Source organism: Crocuta crocuta, unplaced genomic scaffold (genome assembly GCF_008692635.1).
Source record: "Crocuta crocuta isolate KB4526 unplaced genomic scaffold, BGI_CrCroc_1.0 scaffold240, whole genome shotgun sequence".
In the NCBI taxonomy this organism is placed as follows: domain Eukaryota; kingdom Metazoa; phylum Chordata; class Mammalia; order Carnivora; family Hyaenidae; genus Crocuta; species Crocuta crocuta.
Window position 1 is genome coordinate 311,169 of NW_027527380.1, and position 12,965 is coordinate 324,133.

The window sequence follows — 12,965 nt, forward strand, 5'->3', positions numbered from 1 at the left end:
TTAAACTAAGAGACATGCAACTCCTCCTTTCACTTGAACACTTAGAGGGCATTGTAGGGTTATTAATTGGCCTAATTTCTGTATTGTTGTGTCTTGGAATAGGAAGGCCTAAGGAGTGAGAAATGGGGAGCAGTCATCAGGAGAGCAGTCAGAATTGCTCATTTAATCACATTTATGGATTAAGTTTGCTGTCTTACATGAGTTTCATGGTGCTTCAAAACCATTAACAGTAGTAACATCAAATATAACAATAAATAAAAAGTTTGAAATACTGTGAGAACCACCAAAATGTGACACAAAGACATGAAGAGGGTAGATACTGTTGGAAAAATGTAACCAGTAGACTTGCTCTTTGCAGGATTGCCACAGACCTTCAGTTTGTTAAACAAACATACAAAAAATGTAGTATCTGTAAAGCTCAGTAAAATGAAACTCAATTAGAGGTATGCCTGTATTATTACTTTTGACTAAGGAGATATTGGAAAATTAGGTGAGAATTGTTAGTTGTCACACAACATTAGGCATTTCTCAGTTTTCTCCTGTTTTCTTTCTCCTATTTTCTTCCAGTTTTACAGTTAAACAGTTTACTCTTAATACTTATTCTTCAATTAGTTTTCATGCCTTTGTAAAAGACTGGAGTACTTTGGATATAGTAAATAGTTGGCCACAGTTTTCAGTGAAAACCAGGGAAGAGGACCCCATAGCTTAAGTTAATAGTATTTGAAATACATAAAATGAATTAAAAGCCTGAAAGAAAATTGACTTGAGAGTTGGTGTGAAACCCTAACTGATGATGTATCTTATGTTTGTAGGTAGGACCACTGGTCTTAATTACTGCCCAGAAACAAGGAAAGTGCCTGGTTTTGTACTAGAGGCATGAACACGTTTAATGAAACAGAACTGAGTATGAAATACCTATTTTCACTTTGTCCTTTGAAATAGGACTTAGGATCCTATGTCCCCCCCCCCCTTTTTTAGTCACTGAAGAAATTGTTAATATTTTCCAATAGAGTTATAATAATTTATGATACTGGATTTTGTATTTTATTTAAAAATTCTTTCTCACAATAGGTTTATATGATATTTGTGTTTTCTTCTAGGACTTTTATGGCTTTGTTTTTTCTGTGTTACTCCACTTAGAATTTATACTTGGGAGTAGAGAATAAGGAAGACACTACCCTATTTTCCCCTAAATGGCCAGTCAACATGATTTATTGAAAAATTACCTTTTCTCCCCCTAATTTAAAGTGCCACCCATATCACATTTTAAATTCTCATTTGTATATAGGACTTTTTCTGAACTCTTTAATCTGTTATAATTACCTCTGGGTTCCTGAACAAGCACCAAATTGTTTCAAATAAGTAGATTTGTTTGTAATGTGTTTTAGTATTCACTATACTCTGTGGAGTTCATACTGCCGTTTTCCTCCCATTTGCTTAATTGTTTTTCTTAGTGTCTTTATCAATAATTCCACTTCAAACTGTTACCCAGTTTATGAATCTCTTCCCAAGACTAATTTTTCTATCAGTTATGTCTATGGGAATAAGATCTGGACTTCTTGCTCTCTATGCCTCTTCCACATTTGTCTCCCTTTGTCCTTTGTTCTGAGGATTCCCTATCTGTCTCCTGTGATAGAGCTCCAGTTTCACTGTATTACTTTTTTTTCTTGGTTTACTATCATATTTTGGTAAAGCATGTCCTTCAATAGCTTTATAAAGAAGGCTGCTTAAAGGTAAAATTTTCATATGTAAAAATGTCCGGGGCGTTTGGGTGGCTCAATTGGTTAAGCAGCTGACTTCGGCTCAAGTCATGATCTCTCAGTTCGTGAGTTCGATCCCCGCATCAGGCTCTATGCTGACAGCTCGGAACCTGGAGCTTGCTTCCGATTCTGTGTCTCCTTCTCTCTTTGCACCTCTCCTGTTCACACTCTGTCTCTCTGTCTCTCAAAAATAAATAAATGTTGAAAATTAAAAAAAAAAAAAAAAACCATTTTACTCTCAAATTTGACTAATGATAATATTAGGCATGGTATTCTTTCTAGGTTGAAAAGTAATTTATTCCAGAATTTTGAAGACATTGTTCTATCGCTTTCTAGCTTTCTGCTCTAGAAGTCAGAAGCTATTTTTAATCCCTGATCTTTTATATATATAGGTGTTTTGTTTTCCGCTCTAACAATTTGAAGGATTGTTTTTCTTTGCTCACATTGCTCTGAAATTTCACAGTGATATATATATTAGGATATATGTTTATTTTAATAATTCATACTAGACCCTTTTAATTTGGAAACTCATGCTCCAGTTCTGAGAAATTTTTTTGAATTATTTCACTGTTTATTCTTTCTGGAACTACTGTTGTTTGGGTATTGGATCGCCTGGACTAGACTTCTAATTTTTTAATCTTTTCTCTCCAATTTCTATCCCTTTGCTTTGGGTTCTGCTCTGGGAGATTTTTCTCAACATCTGCTTCCAAATCTTCTGTATCCATGTTGTCACAACTTTCAGTTCTTATTTTATGGATGCAGTATCACAAGAGTGTTTAATTTTTCAAAGGATATTGCTAGCCTTTTGTTTTAGTGTTTTTATTGAGCTATTATTGATATAGATAACATTAGTTTCAACATCATGGACAACATAATGTACAACATAAGGATTTGATGTGAAATGATCACCACAGTAAGTCAAGTTACCATCCATCACCACACATAGTTACAAAAAGTTTTTGGGGTGATGAGGAACTTTTATGGTTTGCTCTCTTGGAAACTTTAAAATATATAGTACAATATTATTAATTGTAGTCCATGCTGTCCATTACATAACATCTCATGACTTACTTAATAGTTTGTGCCTTTTGACCCCTTCAACCGATTCACCTGTTCTGACACCCACCACCACCTCTGGCAACCACTAGTCTGTTCTCTGTATCTAGGGTTTGGTTTTTGGTTTTGTTTTGTTTAAGATTCCAGGGGTGCCTGGGTAGTTCAGTTGGTTGAGTGTCCGACTCCTGACTTCAGTTCAGGTCATGGCCCCAGGGCCACGGGATTGAGCCCCACGTTGGCGTCCATGCTGAGCATGGAGTGTGCCTAATATTCTTTCTCTCCCTCTCTGCCTGGCTTGCAATCTCTCTCTCTCTTTAAAGTGTAAAAAAAAAAAAACAATTTCTACATGTGTCTTGTTTTTATTTCCTTTGGTTAAAACGCAGAAGTGGAATTACTGGCTCATATGGTAGTTCTATTTTTTAATTGTTTGAGGGGTCTTTATGCTATTTTCCATCCTGACTGTACCGGTTTACATTTCTACCAACAATGTACAAGTCTCTTTTCTCCCCATCCTTGCCAGTACTTGTTATTTCTTGTCTTTTTGATTATAGCCATTCTAAGTGTGAGATGATATCTCATTGTAGTTTTGATTTGCATGTCCTGTACCTGTTGGTCATCTGTATATCTTCTTTGGGAAAATGTCTGTTCAAGCCATCTGCTCATTTTTTAGTTAAATTATTTGGTTGTTTTTTGTTTTGTTTGTTACTGGTTTTTTTTGCTATTCAGTGATAAGAATTCCTTATATATTTTGGATATTAAACCTCTAGCTGTATCATTTGCAATATTTCTCCCACTTGGTACTCGCCCTTGGATTTTGTAGATTGGTTCTTTTGGTATGCAGACTTTTTAGTTTGATATAGTCCCACTTGTTTATTTTTGTTTCTGTTGTCTTTACATTTGGTATCAGATCAAAAAATCATTGCCAAGGCTGATGTCAAAGAGCTTACCACCTGTGTGTTCTCAGAGGAGTTTACAGTTTCAGATCTTAGGTTCAGGTCTTTATTCAGTCTTTAATACATTTTGAGTTAATTTTGGTTATGATGTAAGATAGTGGTCAGTTTTCAGTGTTTTGCATGCAATTGTCCGTTTTCCCCAACATCATTTGCTGAAGAATATATAATCAAACAATATATAATTCCCCATTATATATTCTTAGCTCCTTTGTCATAAATTAGTTGAACATTTATGTATAGCTTTGTAATAGTAATTTGAAATCAGGAAGTGTTATGCCTCCATCTTTGTTCTTGCTCAAGATTGCTTTGGCTGTTTAGGATCTTTTGTGGTTCCATGTGTATTTCTCATTTAACGTATTCAATATGTTGTTGCATCACTTGAGAAAGGGGTGCTAGTCAACTTAAAGATACATATAAGGGATATTTACACAAAATGTTTCGATGTCGTCTTTAAGCTGCCCATAGATGAGGTTGAGTTTCTATATAATCTGAATAATCTGGAAATTATTTTAGCGTTTAAAATCTAGATCAAATAGTTACTTTTCTCAGAAATTCTACGTTTTGATACATTTTGTCTTATAGTGTATTGATAAACTGAGTTAATTTAAATAACACAAAGTAAACAAGTATAGAATAGCTTACGGCAACTTTTTGTTTTTTAAGCTTTAATAGGATTTGTAGTTTTAGTTTTAAATCTTTTGCTATTTTTGCATAAAATCAGTAGACTGTCGGAGTATTGTCAATTTTGTGGATTTCTCTCTATCAGCCATTTAATTTATATTACTCTGTGTATTTTCCCGTTACTTAAAAGACACTGGACTGTTGCCACATTTCTTTATTTCACTCTCAGAGTGATTGGTAGCCTAGATAACCTGAAATGCTATCAATAATTTATTAATACCTCTTGGACCTTATTCAGGTTTTTCTTTGACTTGATTTAATACGTAAAGGGTCAGCAAGCACAACTCAAAGCAGTAAATCCCCAAAGTAGGACTATGGGTCAGCACTTGCAAATATTTGTGGGTCCTGATGCATGTTGCCATATTGCCCCAGCCTTGTTGGAATATGAGATAGAATATGGATGTAAAGAAAAGAAGGTAGAACTCTAAGAATTCTACTTGGAGTTATTATACAGAGTAGATTTTTCTCTCTTTTATGTTAAAATCTGACCTTAAATATTTTATTAAATAAGAAGTCCCCAAATCTTCAGTCTAGAATAGTAAACTCTTGTGCATCTCACATAGCTCTTTCTTACTTTTTTCATCTTTATATTTAAAATAGTTTATATATTTTGGGGATGAAGGGATTGTCCTCTACTCCTCAACCCCTGACTTAAATTTTATAAAAGTGGGGAACAGACTGTATTTTGTTGTTGCATCTAACAGTTCATATTTTGTTGAATGAATGCCAAGGAAGGAAGATAATTGGTTTGGCTTGTCTCCGCTGTAGTGTTCTTGGGAGAGAATAATGGGAACTTGGAAAGTTAGGTTGTAGCTAAATTGTAGAGAACCACGAATGAGATATTTAGAAGTTTGGATTTTATTGTTTTGGTAGAAGGACTGTTAAAGTTTTGAAAGGAATTTGGGAATAAACTGGTTAGTTGGCAATTATGTAAAATAGATTAAGGGGAGATTGGAGAGGTAGATGAGTTAAAAAACTAGGAAACTGTAATAGAGCCTGAACTAGGGAAGTGACTAGTATAGGAGTTACAGTAAATTTTTACTAATTGTTTCCTGTAAACAGGGCATTAGGCTAATTGCTAGGTAGGTAGCAGTGAACAAAGCAGCTTCGGTACATGTTCTTTGGTTGCATATACAGTATATCATGAAAACTGATACTCAACAGAAAAACGTTATAGCTCTTATGACTTCTCCAAAGCAAATAGAGGGACTATGAAATCAAATAGATATATTCTAGTTTACAGAGGTGTCTTGGAAGGCTTATGAGGGTACTCTTTTAGCTGAGACCCATGTAACAGCTAGTTAAGTGAAGAAGATGGATGAGCCTTTTAAGCAGAAGGCACAGTATATGCAAAAGTCCTGAAGTGGTTAAAAACCTGGCAGGTGTAATGAATAGAGGTTTAGTATGGTGGGTGGAGGGGGAAGAGTTTCAAGATGAGAGTAGAATGGTTAGATAAGAAGCAGTGGTTAAAGAGAAAATTATAGGTCTTTGTAGTTAGACATGGCCGCAAGAAGAGAAATCTAATAGATAACCTAGGCTTCGAGACCATGTTTCATTATAATTTTAGTTACTTAAACAGCCTCATAAAAAGGTTATATGTTATAATTTAAAAACCTCTTTATAATACCACCTCTACATAATTCATAGCTTACTGGAAATAACTTTTCTGCTCTTTAAAATAGGATATAGTGATCTTAAACATTGGAATTTTAATATACTTAGTACAGTTTCTTTTGTACTTTTCTGAATAAAATGCTTTTGCCTCACTTTAAAGAGTTATATTTGGGGGGTTGCAAGAAGCTCACAAAAGATAAATTGCTATAGGAGGTGATAAAATAATGAGTATGTTTTGGAAAATCTGTTCTTTACATTTAGATTTGAGCTTAAGAGTAGCAGACATTTGCTTACTATAGCAGTGCAGAGACCATGAAATTTACACATTTCTAAAAATCAGTCAAGCACCAGCAGGAAACACGGGAGTTCATGGGAAACCACAGGAAACACCAGTTGCAGGAATTTTTACTAGTCAAAAACACGCCTGCTTGTTTAAATTGACGCAGTTCCCGGGGCGCCTGGGTGGCTTAGTCGGTTAAGCGTCCGACTTTCGCTTAGGTCATGATCTCNATTAAATACAATTAGGGTTATTAGACAACAGTGATAAAGAGAATAAAGTCCATGAAATTGAAATAATTGGATTATTTATTATTTATATTAATTATGTTATTTTAATTATATTAATTATATTATTATTAAAAGTCATGGATTAATTGTTCTTTCTGCTTGCTGATAATGTTGTATTTACAGCAGAATCTATCACAAAAACATAGAGAACAAAATTTTGACATAAATCCAGGGAGTTTTATGGTTGAGTTTCCTCATATTCATCATCAAGATGTTGTTAACTCCACGCATATATTAAGGGTAATTTTGTTTAGATTTGTTTATTTATTTTGAGAGAGAGAGACATAGCGAGCTGGGGAGGGACAGAGTGAGTCCCAAACAGACTCTGCAGTGTCAGCACAGAGTTAGGTCCACATGAGGCTCAAACTCCCAAACCATGAGATTATGGCCTGAGCCAGAACCAACGTCATACACTTGACTGAGCTACCCAGGCTCACCTTAAGGATAAATTGTAAATCGTTATATATTCATAGGTTTATTTTGTAATTATTATTTTAGTAATATCCTAACTTAACTTTTACATTAGAACACATCTTTTAATGTTAATTTTTAGAGAGCTAGAGATAAAGAGCAAGCAAGGAAGGGGCAGAGAGAGGGAGACACAGAATCTGAAACAGACTCCAAGCTCTGAGCTGTCACCACAGACACAGGGCTCAAACTCAAAACGGCAAGATCATGACCTGAACTGATGTTGGATGCTTAACCCATTGAGCCACCCAGGCGCCTCGTTAATTTTTATATTTTGAATGAACTTCTTTTAACTTTTTCAATAAACGTATAAAATAAGGATAGCATAGATAATCCTGTCCAAATTTTTATAAATTTGGTTATTTATGTTGGAAACTCTGGAATTACAAAATTATATGATTGCCAGTGTCTTGACATCAGATCAGAAATTTTAGTGGATAATACTCTAAGGAAAATTGTATTATTGGTACTCTAGTTCTTTTCATCAAACCAGTGATAACATCAGAGGGCCTGGCACGTGTGTAATGTCTTCAGTGAAGACAGGTGAAAAGAGAACAGTTCATGTTTAAACATGCATATATGTATACATGTATACTCTGTACTCTTATATATATATGCATACTATTCCATCAACTGAGTGGTTTACTTACCTGCTACCAAGGGGTGCTTTTATTAGTCCTGATAAATTAAGCCCTATAATCATCTTTTTTTAACCCTGATCATCTCCCTAGCTCCCTTCTCTCTCTCTCTGTCACTCTGTCCTGTCTTCCTCCCTCCTCCACCCCCATTTTTTGTGTATGTGTGGCTTTCTTTCCTCTGAAGTTCATTGGCCATTTATTGGCCATTGAGTTTTAGTTACTTCATTATATTATACCTATCACTGATGTTCCTTGTCATAGGTTTAATTTGTATAATCAGTATACATCATAAAACCTTTTTCTCTCTTTTAGAATTACTAATTGAGCACCTGCTAAGTGTAAGGTACTATTCTAGAAACCAGAAGGATTTCTATAAATGTGAAATGCGATCCCTTCCCCTCAGGGGTCTTACAGTCTGGTTGGTGAAATGATACACATCATGCACAATACTAGATAATAGCACAAACATGAAGAGTGCAGTTATTAAGTCATAGTACTTAAGAGATGGTGATCCATAAATACCTGAAAGTCTCTATGCAGAGTGTGGTTCAAAGACTATGGACATGGAACCAAGGTATTAGACTCCATTAACTTTGTTTTACTTTCTTCATTAGCATGTTGGCAGACAAACTCAACATGACTCCAGAAGAAGCTGAAAGGTGGATCGTAAATTTGATTAGAAATGCAAGACTGGATGCTAAGATTGATTCTAAATTAGTGAGTATTATGTTAATTATACAACAGCTTGATATAAGTTTGCTGATTATATTTTGCTTTTTTGAGAATTTTTTATTAGGATCTTTTATTTTCTGTTAGAATTTTTGCTTTTGTCTTAAGGCAACAGCAACCAGCTATTTTTTTGTTGCTAGAATTATATTATCATCTCTGTACAGTGCATGAAAATGTGTGCAACAGTTAGGTAGTGTAGCGATGTCATGCTCATGACTTATTGAGAAACTTGGTTGTAATATTACAGGATCAATTTCCCTCTCTCATTTTAGGGTCATGTGGTTATGGGTAACAATGCAGTCTCACCCTATCAGCAAGTGATTGAAAAGACCAAAAGCCTTTCATTTAGAAGCCAGATGTTGGCCATGAATATTGAAAAGAAACTTAATCAGAATAGTAGGTCTGAGGTAAGAACCACATATTTTCTATTCTGTCTTGAATTTAGCAAGAACATAACGTCATCATTACATTATTACTTTTTATATGTGTAGTTTAGTATTGATCTTTAAAAACTTGATTTTATCTGATACACATATTTAACTATGTCAGGAGAATATATATCCCATCTTTCGCTAAAGATCATACATATTAGGTATTAATGAAACTTTAACGACCTTGTAATTTTGGAATCCCAAACCAGCTTTAATGCTTATTAGCCATTATGATTATGGTAACTGGAGGGTAGGAAGTTATTACTTTCAGGAAGCGCAACTGCTTTCTAAAATAGATGGAACATTAAGACATTTATTGTGATTGAAATTTTAACCAAAGATTTGTGTCCTTTGAGTAGTTCTTTCAAAGATGAGAAGGAAGAATTGGGAAATTATTGTTCATGACCATTCCAGCCAAGTCTAGAAGAACTCAACCTAAAAAAAATAACTTATATATGATGTTATTCTCTGTATGCTTAAAGATCAATTTGTATTGACTTTTGTTATAAAATTGGTGATATTGTCATTATTATACTTTATAATTGGTCAAAAACTTTCAGGTGGTATTTTGATGTTTTTTGTTGTAAGTGGCACAATTTAGAAATTGCAGAGGTTATTAAAATCTTAGAGTGGTTGGCCAGAAGTACTGAAAGGAAATGTTAGTATCACTTTCTAAGTTAGCTTTTTCGGAAAGTACTTTCTTCTAACCCTGTCAATTTCTCTTTGCATGTTTTAGGCTCCTAACTGGGCAACTCAGGACTCTGGCTTCTACTGAAGAAGTGTATAAAGACAAGATGAAAAAATCTATAAAAATGAAATAATAAAATCATTATACAAAGGATGACATGCATTTTAGAAACAACATTGTGTATACATTTTGGGGGAATTGGAATAAAATTGGCTGTGTTTCATTTTATCTTGTGAATTTCCTTGTGTATAGACGTGTGTATTTTTTTAACTTTCCATTTTGGAATAATTATAGATTCACAGAAAGTTGTGAAAATAGTACAGAGAGGTCTCTTGTAGCCTAAACCAAGTTCATCCCAGTTTTTTCATCTATGTTACTATGATACATTACCACAACTAGGATATAGACATAGGTACAATGTGTATAAATAGCTCTATACCATTTTATCACTTTTGTAGATTTGTATTGCCCTCAGTGCTTTCAAGATAAAAACCACTTTTCTCTACCATCATGGTATGTGAGGTTGACTATTCCTCGCCATGTCTTCTCACAAGACTGAGGTTAAAGTGATTCCTGGCCAAGAAACAAAGTCAGAATTGCCCCATTCCCAAGTGGATTCAGATGAAAACTAGTAATAAAATCAGGCACAACTTGAAGGAGATGTTGGAGAACCAGGCTAGGTGTGTAAGGGATTGTACATGGGATGGCACACATATTCATGCTACATGAAAGTCACGTGCTTGTATCCTATCACTATAAATATCACTGCTACCTGAAAAATAAGTTTTATCAGGGAAATCATTTTTCTGTTACTAGGTTTCTACACTGGGTTGGTGAGAACTTTTATTTGAAAAAAATAACAAAGAACTATCATTATCATGAACTTCTCCCTCATGATGCTACTTCCTTCATGTTTATACCTACCTCAGCCAGCTCTAACCCCTGGAAACCACTAATCAGTCCTCTGTCTCTCTACTTTTGTAATTATGAGAATATTCTAGAAATTGAGTTCTGCAACATATACAAGGATAAAAGATAAGTGCATATTGGCTTTTTATTTGGTGTCTGATCAGGTCACCCTCAGCCTGCAGTTAAGTTTAAAGAATATGGGCCAGATTTGGCCCATGTGCTGTGATTTCAGACCCTTGGTTTATGGTACTGGTTCTTCTAAACTGTAGCCCAAAGGTGCTCAAGTCAGGGGAGGATTGTTGGTTAGGATAACCCAAATGCTAACTTTTTACTTACCTATTGCCAGTGTTCTGAAAATGCCAACTTTAAAGGATCATGTCTAGTACAAAATGGACCAAGTCATAAAGAACCGAAGAGTGGCAATATCAGGAACTAGATTGAAACCAGGCCCTTCTTACCTTGTATATAGGAGCTAATTCCATGAATCAAGTACAGATCTGTAAAAACTAGAGATAGTTGCACAAAACTAAAATTGCATGTTACTCAAGTTACACAGAAATGTGAAGGATGTTAAGATGCCTGTTTACCTCTTCAGAAGTGACCCAAGGGCAAAAAGAGGCATCAAGAATGACTTTTAAGACTACAGCTCAACCAAACCACATTAATGGTAAGGATTTCTTGGTGATTACCTAGTGGTTGAATGCAAGCCTAACAGTTGTTTAATGTGCTTTAGTGGACCAGTAAAAAATAGGAACAATAGAAAGCTAATATTAAGCATTTACTATGTATCAGGCATTTTCACATTTATGTATGTAGAGAAGGAAAACTTAACATTTGAGTGCCTCACTTATGCCTGGAAACACTGAAATTTTGGTGCTAATATTTGTGTATTATTGATGAGGAAACGGATTCTCAAAGTCACACCTAGTAAATGTTCAAGCAGCTAATTGAAAACGAGCCTTTTCAGTTATACCCCATTGCCCTTTCTTACATCAGCATTGTCTTAAGTTTACAAAGGAAGGGGTATATGTTTAGTAGGTTGCAAAGGAGGATCTTGATCCACAAAACTTCTAGTCTCTTGGCACCATTATCTTCAAATGAGAGTAAAGGATGTTCTATAACTATTGGATTCTAGTGACCCCACAAAGAAAATCTATTTGAAACAGACAAAACTTTGATGAACATCTCTTTGATTTTTTTCTATTTATGGTTTGCTCCTTCAAGGTTATCCATTATATGAATAATTAATGTTCACTTTTCCTACCACTTTTTGCTTTTCACATATTGCTGCCCTTTGAACTTGAAAGATGATGCCACTATAGATTACTAGCATCCATCATTTAAGAAAACACTATAATGGCCATTTTTACACAGTACCAACATTTGTTTGTTGTTAAAATGCATTTTTGAATCTTGCATAAAAAATTACCTGGTTCTGGATTTAACCTTAACTTTTAATAACAGGTATACTGTCCCAGTAAAGTTGTTGAGCACAAGTTACGTACTGATTAATTTTCTTTTTTGTGTCCTGTACTTTTTGTTTCTACTTAATAGACCCTCCTATGTGTCAGCAACTTTTACAGGCACTGGGAACACATTAAAGAACAAGAGTTCATGAAGCTTATATTAAGTAAGTAGTTGCTTGTGTGTTTTTAAGAAAAGTTTGTATGTATTCACAATCATATGTGTTTATACTTTTTAAAATATGAAATATATAAAAGTTTAAAAAAAAAAAACCAATGCTCTTTTACACAGTATCTCCTACCTGCTACTCAGTGTAAGAAATAGAATGGTCTTAGTAACTTGGAAGAGCTTGTGGACCCCTCATTAATTGTAGTTTCCTTTGCCCTGGAGAAACAACCACTACCATGACTTTCGTGTTAATAATTCCTTTGTTTTTCTGTATGGTTTTATCATACACAGACATGGACACACACATACCTAACAAAATATTTTTGCATGTTTTTGCAAGTACTTTATTGAAATCATACTTGGTAATCTATTGGTTGCTTTTCCAGCACTGAGGTTCATCTATGGATTTATTCACCTTGGTGTATCAGCTGTAATTCATTCTTTTTCACTACTTTGTAGTATTCCATTGTCTGCATATACCATATAAATATTCATTCCAACTGTTGATGAACACGTTGTGTTTCCGGGTTCTTGTTTTATCTAGAATATTCAGAACCAGTCTGACAGTTGTGTCTTTTAACTGGTGAGTTAAATCTGTTTCTTTTTATTATGATTACTAATCTATATGGGTTTATTGCTACCATCTTATTTATGGGCATTCTGTTGTCTCATTTTGGCTTTTTCACAACCTCCCCCTTCCTCACCCCATTTCTTTCCTTATGGTTTGATTTTTCTCCCTACTAGTTGGGCAACTAAACATTCTTTTTCTACTGATCATTCTAGACAATAATGTGTTTTTTAACTTAATGTCCTAAAATTATCTCTGCCCCTCCCCAGCA

At 34.6% G+C, this 12,965-nt stretch overlaps 1 protein-coding gene across 1 annotated transcript in view; it reads left to right on the plus strand.

Annotated features, from left to right (window-relative positions):
- EIF3E (eukaryotic translation initiation factor 3 subunit E) overlaps positions 1–9,813 on the plus strand; it is a 46,865-nt gene extending 37,052 nt beyond the window's left edge. The window contains exons 11-13 of the mRNA XM_077771315.1: positions 8,352–8,454; positions 8,739–8,873; positions 9,634–9,813. Coding sequence (XP_077627441.1) covers positions 8,352–8,454; positions 8,739–8,873; positions 9,634–9,672 — 277 coding nt within the window. The 3' untranslated portion in view covers positions 9,673–9,813. The remainder of the gene's footprint in view (positions 1–8,351; positions 8,455–8,738; positions 8,874–9,633) is intronic.
- The last annotated feature ends 3,152 nt before the right edge of the window (positions 9,814–12,965 follow it).